The sequence below is a fragment of the Anabas testudineus genome, chromosome 12 (genome assembly GCF_900324465.2).
Source record: "Anabas testudineus chromosome 12, fAnaTes1.2, whole genome shotgun sequence".
NCBI lineage: Eukaryota > Metazoa > Chordata > Actinopteri > Anabantiformes > Anabantidae > Anabas > Anabas testudineus.
The window spans coordinates 13,070,809-13,088,223 of record NC_046621.1 but is presented as its reverse complement, the minus strand read 5'-3'; the positions used below and the strand labels follow the sequence as shown (position 1 = coordinate 13,088,223).

The 17,415-nt window shown below is 40.6% G+C and overlaps 1 protein-coding gene across 2 annotated transcripts in view; it reads right to left on the bottom strand.

Moving 5' to 3' along the window:
• Positions 1 to 514: 514 nt before the first annotated feature.
• prkd3 (protein kinase D3) overlaps positions 515 to 17,415 on the bottom strand; it is a 35,291-nt gene continuing 18,390 nt past the window's right edge. Inside the window, exons 3-19 of one of the 2 annotated variants that reach the window (XM_026354992.1) lie at positions 16,591 to 16,729; positions 13,074 to 13,205; positions 12,437 to 12,594; positions 11,381 to 11,573; positions 11,215 to 11,292; positions 10,941 to 11,127; positions 10,350 to 10,473; positions 10,069 to 10,146; positions 6,988 to 7,264; positions 5,601 to 5,653; positions 5,103 to 5,175; positions 4,895 to 5,001; positions 4,641 to 4,802; positions 3,658 to 3,756; positions 3,300 to 3,567; positions 2,722 to 2,807; positions 515 to 2,130 (exon numbers count right to left, since the gene is read on the bottom strand). In XM_026354992.1, coding sequence (XP_026210777.1) covers positions 1,957 to 2,130; positions 2,722 to 2,807; positions 3,300 to 3,567; positions 3,658 to 3,756; positions 4,641 to 4,802; positions 4,895 to 5,001; positions 5,103 to 5,175; positions 5,601 to 5,653; positions 6,988 to 7,264; positions 10,069 to 10,146; positions 10,350 to 10,473; positions 10,941 to 11,127; positions 11,215 to 11,292; positions 11,381 to 11,573; positions 12,437 to 12,594; positions 13,074 to 13,205; positions 16,591 to 16,729 — 2,388 coding nt within the window. In that variant the 3' untranslated portion in view covers positions 515 to 1,956. The remainder of the gene's footprint in view (positions 2,131 to 2,721; positions 2,808 to 3,299; positions 3,568 to 3,657; positions 3,757 to 4,640; positions 4,803 to 4,894; positions 5,002 to 5,102; positions 5,176 to 5,600; positions 5,654 to 6,987; positions 7,265 to 10,068; positions 10,147 to 10,349; positions 10,474 to 10,940; positions 11,128 to 11,214; positions 11,293 to 11,380; positions 11,574 to 12,436; positions 12,595 to 13,073; positions 13,206 to 16,590; positions 16,730 to 17,415) is intronic. The other variant, XM_026354994.1, reaches the window with a different exon arrangement.

Sequence of the window (17,415 nt, the reverse complement as noted above, 5' to 3'; positions counted from 1 at the left end):
CAAAGTTCAAACGTATTGCTAAATTAATGACAGCTGTCTATTCTCTGTAGTTTAAGGTGAACTATGCCTTCAAACAGTAGGCCCATTCACAATTACAGTCCAGAAATAAGACATTTTATTCATATGGCTGGGGCTAAATGCACATTTGATACTTGGAGGGATTCCATGATAGCATATATCATGAGCAATTTCAAAGTCTTCCACAAAGCCCCACATCACCACCACCCTGTTTAGCTATGTCATTACTGCCTTGTGGTGAGCGACTGGCTGGGCAGACTGCTCGGTGTGGTGCAACAATCACATCCAGCTGCTGAGAATGGGATTTGACATGCAAAACCACTACACACACAACGCGCTCACTCGAGCATCGTGATGCAACATACACAAAACTGCAAGCCAGTGCTACTTATGTGCTGCATGCACGCTGGGGGCACACAAATCCAAAATCTATTGTTCAAAGTCAGGAGCATGCACAGAAAGACATTCAGAGCTTGAATAAAACTTTCATTCTAAGTTGAGAAGCTGGGTTTTTATTCCATTGGTATGTACTGAAATATACACATAACACTGACACCTGCCAATCCAGCGGCAACAAAGACAGGAAAACAGGAAACAGAGACATACTCCCAAAACACACAAAAGAGCAACCAACAAAACTGTGGTACTATTAACTCCCATGTGAAGCAAATTGTACTTTTACTTAGTTTCTACTTTCTCTACTGTCTAGACAAAAGGGCTGTTCAAATGGTCCTGTCTAACATGATCAACAAGGAAACTGACACCAGTGTTTCGTTGTATGTAAAACCTATGTTTGGCTTTTCTGGCAATGCAACTCTTTAGACATCTAGAGAGGATCAAAAACACATATTTCTGAATAGGAGTGCTTAAAAAGACACATTCAAAAATACTGTAGATGTACACAAAAGAGTACACAGAAACATTTTGCTCTGACAGTCCATTGCTTTTAACCTCATGCTGAACAAAAGTTTTGGCTCCGTTATTGCATTTGCCTACAGTTCAGGTTGATGGAATTGTAGCACTGACGACATTCACAATGTAATTAAGAAAAACTGCTTGGAAACATTAAAATTAACATTTCTGGTTAATGTATTTGATCACGGTCTGCTGGTCACTTTCTTCAGGTGAAAGTTGATAAAACATACACAATATTAGCTGCCACTAAGAGATCGCGCTCTAATGAGATGTCGGTTAAAAACACCTGTCGAGCCAATATCGTATAGTAGCATCAACCTTCGACTGATTATCAACACTTTGCACACAGATTGGTTACTCAAAAGCTGTTTGCTTTGTAGCAGCGAATAGTGTTTCTATTCAATTGCTATGTTCAACTGTAATATAGTGCAAAAATCTACCACAATTACTAAATACATTAAAAAAACATACAAATACATGGTAAAGTTCCAGTTTCATGCCAAAGGACAATCTCACAAACAGTTCGGCAATGAGAATACACACGAGTGTGTTTGATTCTCAGACTGTAAATCCCTTGTGAAAAGTGCCCTTTACTCCTGGGGTAGGCTTTCTTTCTCGCTGCTCTCACGTAAAGAACAGAGCCTTATTATTACGCCAAATTAACCAAAATTGTGTGTACAATAACTAAAGTATTAAGTTCACCTAGCTTGCGATTGTTCTTGAGCAAATCCATGGAATGTTTTGATATCGTGCAAAAAGAAAACACACTCTTCTCTCCTGACAGTTTCTTAATGCGTTTCAGTGGCACGCATCTCTGCGAGCCTGCTGCTTGTAGGAGTGCATCGTGCTACAAATTCTTTTGGGTTTTTCCCACTTTTGAAGCCTCCAGAGAGTAATTCTCCATTTGATCGGCTTCTTTCTGTTTCCACAATAAACATTTCTGGAGGGAAAATCCACTGCTCCCAAAGCTTCATGCAAAAAGTCCCACACATTACATTTGGTGGAGTTAAGTTCCCCTTGCCACTAAGGGTCTTCTTCCATGTCGTCCAGGTTGGGAGCCATGATAAAGTGTTTGGGGTAAACAAGACTGTGCTCGTCAGCGTACTCCTCCCATCGTGCGTCATCGCTCTCGTGGGTGATGTAGCGCTCGCCTCGTCGCGTCTCGAACTCCCTGAGGTCCAGCCATGTTTGATAGTCCTGAGGAAAACAGACATACACTTGTAAATTAAGTCAGTACATTGTGGGAAAGGTAATTGTGATATCAAGTGATTCAGAAACACTGCTTCAATTTAATTCCACTGGCTTTATCCTACACCTAGTCCCTAGCAAGACAGCAAGAAATGCTTTATGTTGTTATTTCAGGACAAACTGGGCTATCCACAAATGCCAATGAATTCCAATATGTTATAGTTTAGTGTAAGAAAAGGTTTTATGAATGTTAAAGATATGTATGAACGGACAGAGGAGTGGGTCAGTGTTTCAAAGATATATAGAAAGAGCTATCTTGGATATGCTGTGCTTAGTAACATCAAATAACATCTGTATGGTATAATCATGTTCCACATTTTTTTTAACTACAGATCAAAGCAGGAAGTGTTATGTTTTGGTAGCAGTTCCTGTTTGCAATGCAGCCAGTGATGTAAATATAGTCCTCACTGATATATCAACAATCCTCTAACTATATATGTATGATGTATGTGTGTTCACATTGTCAACGTGAAGAAAAAAGGAATGTAACTCTTTGATACAATTTGCTGCAATTTAAAAGGTCAAAGAAAAACAAATCACCTGTAACCAGGGATGGCTGAGACACTTGTCCACACTGTACCTCTTCCTCATCTTGACTTGGAGAAGATTGTTGATGAGATCAGTGGCTGTCGGAGAAATAGATAAAGTTCAGAGTGCAGAGTGCAGACTGATATAACAGCTCTTATATCACAGCTGACATAAGAGGACCAAGACACTCTAAGTTGTTCAAAGCAAAAGAATGTCAGTGTATTAAAACAAGAACAGAAGTTAGTGTAGTTGGTTTACCATACATTCGCATCAACACATTGATGACTTGTTTCACTTTGTAATATATGTCACACTCTATGTGGGAAGAGCTGCAGTTTGGGTAGTTGGTGAGACATGAAACTGATTCACGTTGACCACACAAAAAGATAAGTCAGAAAAGTTCAGACAACCCAGACATGTAGGTGGGGAGGACAGCCCAAATGCACACATGTCTGGGTATCAGTTTGACACAAGACTACAGATGCAACCAGAACAAAAAATGCTAATAAGGTCTCACTAACTGTCAGGTTAGAAGAACTAGTGCATTTTTTGGATGTTTACTGAAAGCTAGAGGCAAGTAAACAAATTACCCTCTGCAGAGATGTCCTTCCAGGGCGTAGGAGGGTACATGAAGGCTGCATTCTGGATCTGGTCATTAATGTCCTCATCTTCATTAAAAGGGAACGTTCCGCTCAAGCTCACGTATACAATGACTCCCACTGACCACATATCTAAGGATCGGTTGTAGCCTTTACTGCGCAGCACCTCTGGAGCCAGGTAAGCAGGGGTTCCAACCACTGACCGCCGAAATGACTTTTCACCAATGATCCTGGCAAAGCCAAAATCACACAGCTTCACCTGGGGCAAAAGAAATTGGTCAATGTATATAAACATGCATGTGGATGAAATCAAATCATGCATACACACATATACAATATAAATATGTACCTGAGGAAAGGGCTCTGCAGAGGCCAGTAGTACATTCTCAGGTTTCAAGTCACAGTGAACAATGTTTTTGAAGTGCAGATGTCTCAAGGCCACAAGGATCTGTTGCAAACAAAATACCAAAGGCACAGATTGAGCTCCCGAAATGGAGATGACAATACTGTAAACTCCAACATCTGAATCTTTTAATGTATATAGCTTTGGGTATAAACTGGGTAATGTATGCTGCTGCCATATGACAAACTAACAGAAGAATAAGTACACTAATGCCTTTAAATACTTCCATATTCACCAGTACCTTCACATACTGACAAATGATCTCATCTCATGATTCCATCTATATTCACGAGGTCTGCCATAAGCCAGCACTGCACGCATGTCTGCCTATGGCCCTGTACCAAAACCACAGCGCAGCTGGCTCCCCTATTCTGACCCTGGCTTTGACAGAAGTCTTCCTGGCCACATCAGAGACAGGCCCGTCGCAGCTAATGGGGCCATTGTTAATGGCCCCGCTTCTGTTTGGGAACCACAGAGGCCCAGGGCCTCCTGCTCTTCTAATCATGCCACAAAGTCACCAGCACACTGCAGGCTGTAATCCACTGCCAGGGAGGCTACGATGCCATGCAGACCAATTCTGTAAACAATTCTCTCCCAATCAGCTCACCACAAGAATAAACAGGCCCAACAGACTCGTCCACAGTGGGTTAACGTACCCCCAAAACACAAGGCAGGAAACAAGGACATAGGGAAGAAAAGCTCTAATGGAAAATAAATGGACAAGACACAAACAACGCTAGTAAGCAGTGGAGAAAGATGCCATTTAAAAACATGACATCTGCAAAGGCAATGAAACACACCATGACCATCTGCTTTCATACTGAATGGCGACATTAGCCAGTACATGAGTATTGAAATATTAATGACGAAGAGTCAAAGGAAAAACAAAAGAAACAGCTGGAGAGACGAGAAAAAAAGAGACTACCGACCTGTGTGACAAGGAACTTGGTGATTCGTTCAGGCAGTTTGCTCTTTTCGCTGGACAGGATCATTTCCAACATGTCCCCATGTAGTTTCTCCATGACAACAAAGACCCGCTCTGGAGTTTCAAACATACACTCCAAGTTGACAATACCTGGGTGGTGCAGGTTCTGAAGAAAAACAGATAATGACAATTACTTTAAATTTGAGCCTCTAAAGCAAAGAAGACAAACATTATTTTTTTGGTGGATTCTGGTTTTACCTGTAATATGGCCACTTCATTCCTTAACTGGCTTTCTTGCTTGGTAGGAAATCTCATCTTGTCAATAACTTTAATGGCCACATCTCTGCCACTCTTTCTATGTTTGCCTAAAATATTACAGATTGAGAAAATAAAACTTCAAATAGCCTACAAACTGAACACAACTGTGAGTAGAGCTATACAGTAGTATATAAAATGAGAAACATACCTCCGTACACAATGCCGAACTGGCCTGATCCCAGCACTTCATCAGAGAATATTTGGTACACCGAAGCAATATCCTGTACAAATATAATTTGCCCAGTTAGATAACTACTGTATTTCACTTTTATTTGTGGAAACATTGAGTTAACTTTCCATGCTGACATGGGCAATCAGTAAATGTTACATCATCTAAAGCCAGGCAAAACTGTTCCTCTTCCAAAATCTGGTATCTGGTATTGCCAAATATTTAACTTTCACTCAATGCAGAAGTGGAACTGAGACAAAAATCCCTTGATTAAAAAAATGAGGCTGCAGCTTCCGCATTCGTGCAGCCTAAAAGCCTCCACTGGAGGTTTTAGTAAATGAAACAGTAAGATACAATTTCTGATGTTACCACAACAGCTACTTTAATAGCACATGAATGCATGCATCTGCAGGCAGGCTGTGCTGGGAAATTGTGCAACAGCCTGTCAAAGAAAAAAATTAAAGAAGCCCAGCTCACCACATTCTCCTGGATCTGGCAGTTGGACACAGATATGCTGATGGACAACTCTTCTGCACGAGAAAACACATGACGTGTCCACATTGAACAACTGAATATTGCCACTTTATCAATGCATGCAACTGATTGCTCACATACAAATTTCTTTTTTCACAACTTTCCTTCCTATCACAGCTGCATGCAATAAGTCACAGCCCCACATAATGAGCCATTTTATTACACAATAAATTGGCTATAAAATTGATCTTGGAAGCTATGTGTGACTGAACGGTGCAAGTATGCAATGCATTTCATAACTGGGAATTTAGACAACCACAGGGGCTAATTCTGCATACTAGCCAATGAATAGACAGCCGTAGAAGTTAGGAAACATGATGTTGTGATTATTGACCCAATGTTTAACACATAAAATTTGTTTTAATCTTTCTTTGATTTGAAATGCTTTGATGGTAATTGACTTAAAGAGCCACATAAGTTTGATATTTGCTGATTAAGCTCAGAGTCATAACAAGTCTTTCTGTTTCAGGTTAACAGATTTTTGTGAAGGCCTCATCTTCTAATACCATTTCTTTACTGCCAATGATCAGGACCCTCATGTGGCTCTCTAATCTACACTCAATTTATAATCATAGAACTTCACATTTTAATGCACAAACTCTGATATAATTCCTGTCTTTGCAGTTCAGGACTGAGAAAGAACATATCTGTCCCTTTAATGACTCTGAAGGAGGGAAATTCACTAATAGGTTTCTGCAAAGTCATGTCAGTACATTTTTCACCACTGTCAAGCAAGTTGACTTGCCTCATAGCGACACTTTCTATGGCCTACAGACATAAGCAGAGGGGTTTCCCTGCATATTAAAACTTGAGTTGAGCTGGCTAAGTGGTTTTATTGACCACCTTACCCAAGATGGTGCAAAGAGCACTCTCTTTCAACTTGGGCAAACCTCAAACTTTCAATATACATATTAACAAGGTAAGCGGCAAATTAGATTTGTTGTGGTCCTGTTAGGTACCCGCTTAGCTTTGTGCTGAGGCAGGAAAACACTCAAATAATATAGGTCATCACTAAAAGGGGAAATGCAAACTTAAATACACAGTCACAAACTGACTAAACTCCTGACTGTTCTGTATTACATACATGAATCACCACCATCATACCTTTCATATGTTAAAATTCGTCTTAATTTTAGGCTGATCATTGTGTGGTATAGTAGCCCTTGAACATAACGATGTTCCAGTTATCCAAAACAATATTGAAATATGTAAAACTCAAGATAAGTAGGCAAGTTTCTTCATCTTCAGGCTCAATTTAAAGAATATAGCAATATACTATTCCATATTTATCCCAGTTTTACCCAAAGAAAGCTGCATAGATTATACTTACTGTGATCCTTGCCCTGACCAGCGGCACTGGCCACACTGGGCTGAGGGGTGACGGGCATCAGGGCCTGTCTGATGGCCTTCTCCCAGCCTTGAGCCACCTCTATGCCAACTCCCGAAGCGGCCAGAGCAGGGCTATGGTAGTGACTGCCATTGTTCTCCCCAACATAGTAGACCATGGTGGCTGTGATGATCTCAAAGCAGTGAGGGTTGCTGCCCTGGGCCAGATTGCTGTAGTCTCTGGACTGTTCCACCTGAAGGATCTCGGACAAAGGGATTTCCTATGGTGGAGTGACAAAAGTGTCAATCAATTAAAAAAAAACTATACAATCTTTCTTTCTGGGCAAAAACATCCTTAGAATTTTAATTCACTTAATCCAAGTAAGAGTTACTCCCCCACTTTTTTTTCAAAATAAGTGTTGTTTGCACAGTAATCAACAGAGGCGCAATTTCATGATGTTGAAAGAAAAAAAAAAAAAAACTAATCTGAAAAAAACAAAAACAGATTACACAGAGTTAATTAGGACCAAATACACATGTTTATTTACATATGTGCATATTTGTATTACATATGCATGTCCACATATGTAATACATAGAATATACTGAAATACCTAAATAAATAATTACATTCACAAAACTGAGATAAAAACTCCAATATGCCATATAAACCTGTCAAAGAAGTATTACTCTAATAGAAATTTCTATAAAGTAGAACTTTTTTATTGAAGATTATCTCATTTAAAGAAATTTAAACGACAGACGATCATATCTCAACACAAAAGACACTTAACAAAAGCATGTAATGGTTCAACTACAAAACACATATGATAGAAACTAAGTTGGCACAGGTAGTAATACTCACAAATTCCAAAGGTCTCCACATTGACTCTTGTTTAGTGTTGAATATATGAGCCCAGCTCTCAGAAAGCATATACAGAAAGCACAGCTGCAGCACACTTTAAAAGTCCCCCCTTCTCCTTCAAGCTCATTGTCAAATCAAAGAAAGGAGGGAGGGTCAAAAATGTAAAAACACTGAGAATTTCCAACCAATGGGGGCTCACATAGGCACACGCTGTCCCCTCCGCATGGCTCACCACAGAGTATCAGATGAAGTGCTTGTGGTGAGTGAGGCTAGGTCACGTGAGCGGGGCCTTGCGGCAGCCGAAAGGCTCTAGTTCCCTGATTACAAGGCAGAGCCAGCCAGAGGCTCCTTCTGAGCACGAGCCGCTGGCGCTACCGCTAGCCACTGAGACGAAAGACACTGCAACTACTGTTTCTCCACAGGCTAATGTGTGAGTGGGTGGGTTTGTGTGTGTGTGTGTGTGTGTGTGTGCGTATGTGTGTGTTCATACAATGTTTGAGTATTACAGGACTCAATCTGGCAGAGACAAAGAGAAGCCCCCTCACCCCATAAAAGGTTCTTCAGAGAAAGCCACAAGTCTCATCTTTAGACGGGAAGCTGTTATGGCTTCCAAATGGTGAAAATGGCTGCCATGCCTGGCAAGCAGGCCACCACGCGACCACCACTAATTAGATTGGAGGATAAAGAAAAGAGAAGGACAGTGGCCACATGCTCATAAGCAGCAGTCCAGAAACTTCAGAGAAATTCAAGGAAAATGCCCACGACAGACAGTTACTTGGATTCGGAGAGTCTGTGGCTTCTGAACTAAGACTCCAGAAAGAAACTTTTTTACTATATATGTATGTACAGCAAATCATTTCATATTATCCAGTTTGGATAAAAAATCTGTTGTGCTGAAGTAACAGGCATGGAACAAAGACCAAACTTTAAAGCATGAAAAGAAAGCATTTACAGCTAGCCTTCAATTAGCCTGAAGGTCTTAAACGTCGCTGAGACGCAAGTTGATAATAAAGAGCCACATAAAGCTGACAGTAAACACACCCAAAGGAGTCAGTCCCCACTAAGGTTTCCTTTTCAAGGCTTTAGTGGAAAGGGTGCAGGGTGTTACAGAATAACAAGGAGAGGGTAAGTGTGGGGAAAGAGAGATAAAAAGTAAGATTATAGATACAGCTGTGTATTGAACCACCTGTTTAATAAACACGAAGTGAACTGGCTTGATCTCAACCTGGAAACTTTGCTGCATCCTACACACCATCCCACTGCAACTCAGCTCTGACCACAGCTCAATGAGGTGTCAAAATCTCACATCACACAAAGCCATATAAACAATAAAATGGTCACGTCCCCCAGCCTACACACATGTGGAAGCCTTTACCTTGCAGGGTGTAGTCCCTCCCTCAGTCCTCAGTGTGTAATTACTGTGCTATTAAGCCCCTGCGGCAGTGTAATGACTGACTACGGAGCTGGCACTGAGCGGGAAGTGTCACACACTCTCCACAAGTGATTTGACGCATCAGAATTAAATTTCACTCAGATACCACTGACTCTACAATAAGGTTGTGCAATGTGCAATTCTATGTGAATTTTTGAATTGAGAAAGATGAATCTATGAAACCTGACCAGATGGCATCAGTTAATTATGCATCAAATGCTTGTTCTTCTTTAACCTGGGATACCTATGGTCAAAACTTTGAGTCTTTCTTCAAAAGTTCTTCAAATGTCCCATTTAATGTGACGTACAATAGCAAAACAGAACAACTGTTCATTGATTTTATCCTTTCACTTCATGCAGGGAAGAGACCAGACTGAAGAGTGAAAAACCACAGGGGAAATTTCAGTGGGCTGAACTGACCTCAGGGTAGTTTACAGTTGCAACACGACAGCCCTTCAAGCTGAGTCACACAGCTGCCACTGGTTAGATTTTATTTACATAATTTTCACAAGTGTGACAGACAATCTTCAAACATACTGCAGATATAAAGTATCCCCTCCTAAATGACTTCACTATTTTACAGTTGGGAATTTAGAAACAGTGGTACATTTTTAGTGCCGCAGGATATTATGAGACGTTTATGAAGATTATTCACTGAGCTCTCAACACTAAATCAAATTGTATTAAGTTTTCTGGCCTTTTTTAATGAATGTGACCTCGTATTTATTGCAGAAGATGACAAGAAATAATTTCCCAAGAACAAGGCAGACATGATGACTTTATGCTTACTTTGTAGAACTTGGCTCCAGTGTCGTTCTGGAACAGACTCAGACTCTTGCTGTCCAGTCTCCAGTAATGTCTCTTTCGCTGTTAAAGGGGAGAGTGAACACCAAGTTAGGCCAAATGGCCAAACATACATCATCCACCAATATAGCAGTAGTCTAAATATTTGTTTCTGAAGCAAAACACCTTCTGTGCTGAATTTGACACGTTTCCCCCAGCATTCAGGCTAAACACAGCCCATTTCCAGCTAGGCTCTTCTGATGGCCTTTATGGCTTATCAGTCTTACCAGGTTGTCCCTGCTCGTATAATGAACCATCCAGCCCTCCTTCACCACAGTGGAGCTCCGCCTCTTGGTGTGTTTGATGGACTGGACCACCCGCATCAGAGGGATGTTGCTGCTAGTGGAAGGGCTAAACACACACACAAAATTAAGATTTCAGTTATTAATAGGACAATTACTTAAATGGCTACATTTTAATTCACATGCAGCCGATCCAGTTCACAAAGCCTTTTATATCTAGTTTGTAAGCAGCCAGTGGCTGGTAGGCCTTCTTTGACAGAACGTTTGTACAGGATGTCCATGTTGCTATTCTACTACACATGTTTTAAGATATAAACCACAGCATCCCCACTTTAAAACACGCTTGTAACCTTTACTGAATTTGTCGGTGAAGATTCCAGATAACTTTACTTAATTTCTGTCCCCATACAGCTAGTTTTTTGTTACTCTTTGCTAAAATAGCCAATAAAGGCAAAATGCCAAGAAAATACATGAAAAAGCTACTAGTTATTATGATAGCTAAAGTAACAAAGTAAACAGTGCGAGGCGCTGATATTTTCACTTTATCAAAATGAGAACAAATCATTATGTTCATACCTAATAGTCTTGATGGGCTCTTCATCCTTCTCTCTGTCCAAAAAAGGAGAATCCATTTCGAACATCCTTTCCTCTGGGGTGGACGGTTCCTCTGAATCATCCAGTCCTCTGCTGCCATCCATTTCACTACTGTCCACCTCCATAGTATCCATGGTGGTGTCGGAGTCTGGGCCAGGGCTGACTGGCTCTGCACATGCAAATCAAAAACCCAAATATTTGAAAATCCAAATATTAGATATACCACTGTCCCATTGAAACTGAATGTCGAACCTACCTCCATTGAAGTCCACCTCCCCTAAACAGTCTCTTGGTACCTTTGAAGCACATCGCTTATGGCAATTGAATCTGCAGTCTACAGATCAAACAAATCAGAAAACTTGAAAATTGTGGTAAGCCATTGCCTAACCAAAATTAATCACAATGTATGTGTAGTGGTGTACCTTTACACTGCATTCCCTGGCGGAAGAGACCCTTCAGCAGACGCTTGCAGTATTGGCAAATAGTGGGACGAGTATAAGTGTGAATGGCAAAGGTGTGCGGCACCTTAACCCGCCCCAGCACCATCTTTTCCATCCAGATAGGCCTGCCGCTCCAGGACAGGATCCGCTTTCCTGCCTCCTGATGGGACCTCTGCTGTGGGGGTTAGAAGGATGGAAAAAGGAGGAACATGGAGAGAGTTTAGGAAGAAATTAAAAAAACATACGCACAAAGGAAGTGAGGGGAGCAATAAAGCAAGAACAGTCTCAAAGGGATTATTTGAGTAATAGGGAAAGGCAGAGGGAATAATGATACGGCAGAGAGGAGAAAGAAATCAGTGGAAAAGGGAAAAAACACATATGTCGTGCTGGGTTAGCATAAAGAGCCCAATGGTTGAAACAAGGATATTATATTTGTCATGATATACCACATATGAGCATTTGCTTCTGATTTTATATGAATAAATTGAGCTATGTGAAAGCTCCTGGCAGACATGGAGAGGAAGCTTTCTTCGTCTTTGCACAAGTGAGCAGATACACAAACTTGTATTTCAATGGACTTTTAATGTCATTAGCATAATTAGATTTCCTGATGACCTTTGGTGAGGACACAGACAAGAGGAGAATATTTAATTGAGGGGTTTATGCAAACTGTTTCATAAGACCTCACTGAGGATCTCTCCACAGTGCTCCGTGCAGCTCAATTCAATTTTCTGCATCACTGATGTTCTACAACAGGGCCCGGGAGATCCACCCATGGAAAAGTGCCCAATTCGATAAATTCAGAAACATTTAACAGCATACAGATTGAGGGCTTCACAATCTTTGTAAAATCACCTGGCTCCAAAAATTCCAGCCAGCTGATTTTATTTGTGAGGATAAAAAACTGTTCATCCCATCTGCCCCCTCCATTCAGTGAATATATCTTTCCAATATTTCTGCTGTCTGCAAGCATAGTTTTGGGTTTCTTTAAATCCAAGAAGATGTATGTGAGTCATAATTCCACTAATCAGAACTCACATCATCTGGAACGACCACAGGATGCTCAGGAGGTACCGGTCGGGGGACAGAGATGGATGGTGCAGGCAATGACACATTGGACAACCGCCTCTTCCTAACACCAGTGCAGTTATTCGGTATCTTAAAAGCGCAGCGCTTGTGGTAGTTTAGCCCACACCCTAAAAACAAGAAAACACAGATGATGTCAGTCACAAAAACTAGACAAACAGTGCATTATTTGTGATGAGAAAATATATTATATATAAATAGATTTTATATATATACATATATATACATACATATATATATATATATGTATATAGTACAAAACAGCCACAAGACGGCCCTGTTGAGCAGGTTTGTAAATGAGAATCTATAAATGTAGATCAATCACTACCCGACAAACCAACTACTTAAATATAATACAACAACGTGCCATAACTCTACTGGGATATGAATGTCAAGCATTTCACTTGCTCAGACCAAATCTTACTTGTTTAGTTGTTTTCTCTCATATCATTTCTAGAGGTCAGACATGCAATGTGTTTATGCATGAATCAGTGGATACAATAACAGGTGTCAAAGAAGTCAAAGGTTTGGCAGTGGAGGAGTGGTAGAATTCATCTAGGTACTGCATGTGAGTGTGTATGTTTCTAACCTTCACATTTGAGCCCCTGTCGCACCAGACCCCATAGCATCTCGCCACAGTAGTCACAGAAGGTGGGGGCCTTGTAGGAATGCACAAAAAGAGCATGGGGTCGGATCTGGAAGTCTTCAACTGTGGCTTGAGCTAAAAGAAATACACAAACTGTATGACTAAACTTTTTTTTATGAAAATCAAAAGATAATAATGATGCAATATACAGAAAAAGACAATATACAGCCTCATTTTAAATGTGAGTGTCTGTCTGTGATAAGGCTAACTTTTAAAAGTAGCTTAACTGCAAATAAAACACACGAGTGTTATGTCTACTTTGCTGCAGTAGAGGGCGGCACATCTGAGGTGACCAAACTTCAGTTACTTGTACCACAGTTACAGGACACACCCATTTACACACCAGATAAGTGCCATAAGATCATGTAATACCACACCATATTTGTTATTTTCATATAGTGTAAAACCCAGTAGAGTTGTGGATATGTGTCTCCTTCTGTTTTGTCCTTGTTATTCCACTATGTTTCTGCTGTTTTTGTGTCCAACAGACACACTGAGCTCATAGTTGGAAGCAACACTTGGTTAATCATGGCTGTGAATCATCAAAGATATAAAGATGAGCAAAGAGATATGGAGATGCCTGCTGCTAAACCTGTGTGTGTGTGTGTGTGTGTGTGTGTGTGTGTGTGAGTGTGTGTGCGTGCGTTTGTCTGCATTAACAACATGTTCCTATGAAATTAGTTATGTGGCCACAATGGTTAAACTTGGTATGAGCAGCACAGTCTGAGTGGTGGCAAATGGTGATGTCATATTTTGTGTGTTTGTTCATTTTCTTTGTATTGATTCAAACACTCTTCTTTCTTGGACACATGAAGACACTTTCAGCTGTTACTGCTGTGATCAGATCCAGACTTAAACAATAAATATGACATGTGGCCAGTAACGAAAAAAATCCTTCTAATATTTCGCACATGGACCATATAAAAAAAAGAGAACAAATCCCTGAAGAATGAAAACAATTTGAAATTTAAAAGCAAATGCTTAAGATGTAACAGAAAGTCAAATTTAATTAAAATGGTTGATAAAGTTGACAAAGCGATGCAGCATTTCAAAGTTCAATTACAGGCTCAACAAAATACAACAATAAGTGTATTTTTCTATTATAAGTATTTGTTCATATGTGCTGCATGAATATTAAAAAGGTCATCTGCAACAACACAGGACACTTTTTTTCCATTTCAAAGAAATACAAAGGCTGGTGGTGTGATGTTCAAAGTTTGATTTGAAACTGAAAAAAGAGCTCAGGCAGGTCACATGTCACGAGGCGAACATAGCTCTGTGGCACCGGCACATGAAAGGCAGCATTCATGAGCTTTTTCACACACATCTGCAAAACAACTGACTGCTTCTCAGCAGCAGCAGTGCTATGTAACGCTTGTCGTGCTAATTAGTATCAAACAACACCAAACACAAACTCGACACACTGTTTTTGCAGCATTTGTATGCTCACATGAATGCGCTATCGGTTTGCTCTGAGGCACACAGTTTCCATTTGGAGGCCACAGGTTTCCACCTGACAAAAACAAGTTGGCCATATTTATTACAAACAGTAGGCACTGTAAAATATCCATTTCACACTGCTAGTAGTGGTGAATACGGAGTTTGTGAAAGAACAAAGGGACAATCGGTCAGGCCAAACCCCAAACCTCATGGGCCGAGACGGCCTGTGTAGTGTCCACTGTGTCCAGGACCGCCCCGCACATCAGAGCATGTTTACACTCAGCGGGTCTACTACAATCACTTACTGCAGGAAAAACAAGCCCTTTTCTTTGAGCCCACAGCCAAGAAAAAGCAACTTCTGCCTCCCCCTTGCAGTGAGAGAGATACTCAGACAATCTCTCTCCCACAGCCACAGAATCCAAAAACAGGTTGGTTAAGGAAACGTGAACGGAAGAAGACAGGAGACAAATTGTGGGGTGGGAAACGTTCATATTTTCTTTGAGCCAAATGAAAGGCCTGGGAAACGTAGATCTCTCAGCTCGTGTTTCTCAGACAAAGATCAAGTGTCTAACATAGCAAAGCCCCACTCATGAAAAAGGCCAGGTTTATTGAGTGTTGGATGAAAAAAACAGCATATGTAGCAATCTGACATCTTCTATGATGGTTTCATCAGGTATATGTCAGGCTATAAACTGTCTTGCTCCACTGGTGGAGCTTACACCTGCAAGTGGATTTGTTAAGGCAGAAGAGATTAGAATGAGAGAAAGCTGAAGAGAGAAAGGGAGCAGTAGAGACACGAAAGAGAGCACAAGACAAACACAGACAGAAACAAAAAGAAGGAAGTTCTCCAGTCTTTAGTCTACATTCCTCAGCCCTGATGCTTCAAGTATCTTCAGATCCTGAACCTATACAATCATCCCCACTCTAAATCCCCACAAACAATAGTCTCAACCCCGCAGAGAGGGGGAGATATTCAGCACAGGTGGTGTCAGGTGTTTCCCAATGGAGACAGATGGAGCAGAAGAACAGATTAGAGCAGAACAGATACTCTAAAGCCATTTGTTGGTCTCAGCACTGCACAGGAAGCTGCTTCATTCATCGCAGGAAATGACAAAGAAAAAAAAAACAAGCACCTGTGAAGCTGCTGCAAAGGTGGACAGTCTGATGGAAACTTTCCGGAGGAAGAAAGAATAAAAACATAAATTTATCAGAAGATGAAAAAAAAAGTGAGAGAGTGTTCAGTAGTTGACTTGGCTCATAGTGATTCACTTGACAATGTAGAAATGCACAAGAGTTTTGGTTACATTACTGCCTAGTCATATTTGAGCATGAGCAAGACATAACAGGCTGTGTTTACAAGGTGTGTCAACTATAACCTGGAACAAAAATGTAACAAGTAAAGCTTCCTCGAGCATATTAGTTTTAGACCATGGTTTGGACTTGAAGACACCTGGTTTATACTGCTTCGTGGAATTGTATGTTCATTTTTCCCCTGTTTTGGAAGCCTAACGAAGCATGACCTTAAGTCTGTTTGTTTTGGACTAGGAAAGACAGTAACAAAACTGTGCCAGCAAACTCACTGTATTACAATATGCATATGGTATTTGATGGTATTTCAGCTGGCAGCAGCAATTATTCATTTTTGTACTATGCCTTTTCCCCTCCTTTAAAGAAATGGGTTAAATATACTACATTCAACATTTATCAAATGTGCCCCAATATCTGCTATTTGGAAAACACCAAAGATACTCATACTACATTATGATGTATAAACTCTGTGACTGAAACCGTGTTCATTCTGTTCCTTTGGGTTTGCCAAGAGCAACGGTTTATGAACGTCTATTGAGTCAAAAGTCCATTTTTTTTCCTTCACAAAGATATTAGTATAGCAATTCATTTTAGTAGTGCTTTGTTCATGTTTTAACTCATCTGAGATGCTGGAGAAAAATGTGCAAAAAATGAACACCTTCCAAGTAAGACACTGTGCAACAATTTAATAATTACACTGCAGCTTACATACCAGAGAGCACCACCTCAATGAGGTCCCCTTCATGGATTTCTTCTGCCGAGGTCAGCCTCTGCAGGATGTTCTCGTCATTTAGGTTGTGGCGGAACAGTAGGATCTTGTCATACATGCCAAAGAAGCCACACTCTGGAAACTGGATAGAGGTGGAGATACAAGTTCAGTCAAGATCCAAGTAAAATACATTTAGTCTGTAAAAAAAGGACAGAGGTAGTGTGTAAGTAAAATATCAGTAAAACAAAGAATATGAGATACAGATCAACCTGAATTTGTCTGACTCACTAGCTATTCTATAGCAATTCTCCAGTAAATGCACTCAAGCACACGTGTTCATATGACGTAATTTCCAGTGGCTTACATCACAATCATTATGAGGAGTATTTTAACCTTAGTGGCTTAGGAAGACGGGTTACCTCTCTAGGTAGAGAGGTATGTAAAGTATGAGGAAAAATCACAAAAAGGACTTTATTAGTTTTCCTTCCTGCAATCAAAATTAGTGGTCCACATTTATTGTCATCAACAAAGGAGCTTTGCTTTGTGCCTATTTTATCAACAAACTCTCTAATCATGACAAACTACTACAGAAATTACTGTACTTAAGTAAGATGTATTAGGAGTGTGTATTAGTGCACAGTACACAAAGAAAAATCCTCCAGCATGGCCAAGACCCCCAGTGCAGCAGTCGGCATCACTGGTGATTGCTGGATAAAACCAAATGCATTCAAGCCAGGTCACAAAGTGCAGCTGAGTGTACCGACGTGAAGTCATGTGGTTGAGGAAGAGGATAGAGTGGAGGGTGGGAGAGGGAGATGTGGAGGAGGA